The sequence below is a fragment of the Trametes versicolor genome (genome assembly GCF_000271585.1).
Source record: "Trametes versicolor FP-101664 SS1 unplaced genomic scaffold TRAVEscaffold_237, whole genome shotgun sequence".
Lineage (NCBI taxonomy): Eukaryota > Fungi > Basidiomycota > Agaricomycetes > Polyporales > Polyporaceae > Trametes > Trametes versicolor.
Genome location: NW_007360557.1, coordinates 1 through 1,748, shown reverse-complemented (window position 1 = coordinate 1,748; position 1,748 = coordinate 1). Strand labels below are relative to the sequence as shown.

The window sequence follows — 1,748 nt, the reverse complement described above, 5'->3', positions numbered from 1 at the left end:
CTCCCAACAATGATTTCTGCCACTGTCACTTCCCCGCAAGTTCAAGTCTTATGACTGTGGGGCGGACGCATACCCAGGACTCTAAATGCAGGTCGTAATTTATGACTGTGGGGCGAGCCGGACCACCCAGCAACCCGTGTTTGTATAGGACGGAGAATGCCGAAGAAGCGCGCAGCAAGCATCAAGATTTACCATTGATCCCCGATCACCCACGAAGCTGTTTCACAAACACATGTGTACCAGCCACCTCACTCTCCCCGATACCGCCATCACTGTTCCCCGACGCGCTCAGACATGCCCCCGATCGTCCCCGCCGAACTCCCCGCCTACTACGTCTTCGCCATGGAGGGCTATACAACGCTCGTCTATGACGGCGGCAGGGATGACCACCACGTCTACCTCCACTCGCACATCCGCCTCTTCAATCCGTTCCCAGCCACTCGCCCAATCGGCTTCACGGGCTACGTCGACCGCATCGTGCAGTACCAGCAGGACTTTGTTGTGCTCGCCGTCATCCCGCAGCACCTCCCGCATTGTGTTGTTCAGATGACCGTGCGCTACCAGAAGCTCGGAGGGCTGCATGGGTACCTTGCCCTCGCCATGTCCAAGGTCCTCGACATCATGGGGCATCTTGCGCCCAACAGCACCCACACCATCCCCGTCGCCACGGCCATGTACCCACTGGACCCTGCGCTGCGCGGCGAGCACCTTGTACGGATGCCGACGAGTCCGTCGAGTGCGCGGATTGGAGTGTGGTATGTCTGCACTGTTCCGTATCTATTTCAGCCCGCTTAGTATCCCAGCAGCAGGCAGAAGTAGTACGCGTGTATGACTGGACATTGTACCATATATGTATCCCACGCTGTCCCCGCTACGACGTTAAACTGGCCACCCCCGCACCCGTCGCATTGCAGTGCACCTAAGCAACCCAAAACCAGCAACCTGCCAACACCAGCATTACAAACAAGTCACACCTACCCCGTGCACGCAACATGTTGTACCCTATGGAGAGACGTCCGATTGTCTTTCTCATCATTGAGGATCCACGTGACCTCCTCGATGACTCAGCAACAACCTCAGACACATGCGCCCCAGACCAAGTGTTTGGAGCATACAAGCCAGTCGACCGCAGAGTCAAACCGATACCTGGAGTCTTTCCAGAAGACGCACGTGTTATACGCCAGTTCCCGGAGAACCCCCTGGACACGCTGCCATCACTGCCGAAGCAACCACCCGAGTTTATACCCACCCAGAAGATTACCATGGAGAGAATAGAGGAGATGAAGATCAACAAGGATGGATTCCTATGGCCTGAAGAAGAAAAACTGTTCAAGCACATCTTCCGACTCAACGAAAGGGTACTTGCATTTGAGGAGTCGGACCGCGGAACCTTCCGCGAGGACTACTTCTCTCCCTACATCATACCCACCATCCCGCATGTACCCTGGGTCGAGAAGAACATACCCATTCCACCAGGAATACGCGAGCAAGTCATAGAGCTGATGAAAGGAAAGCTGGAAGCAGGAGTATATGAGCGATGCCAATCCTCGTACCGGTCCAAATGGTTCTGTGTGTTGAAGAAGAACGGGAAGCTCCGATTGGTCCATGACCTTCAGCCTCTCAACGCCATCACCATCCGAGATGCAGGACTCCCGCCAAGTCTAGACGACTTTGTAGAACCATTTGCCGGAAGACAGTGCTACACCGTACTCGACCTCTTCTGGGCATTTGATGCACGCAAACTCGAC

The 1,748-nt window shown here is 55.2% G+C and overlaps 1 protein-coding gene across 1 annotated transcript; it reads left to right on the top strand.

Moving 5' to 3' along the window:
• Nucleotides 1–1,004: 1,004 nt before the first annotated feature.
• On the top strand, nucleotides 1,005–1,475 carry TRAVEDRAFT_137885 (uncharacterized protein; the record flags this gene model as incomplete). The annotated part of the gene is made up of 1 exon (XM_008047777.1): nucleotides 1,005–1,475. A coding segment is annotated over one exon (471 nt), but the record flags the coding sequence as incomplete, so codon positions are not given.
• Between the last annotated feature and the right edge of the window lie 273 nt (nucleotides 1,476–1,748).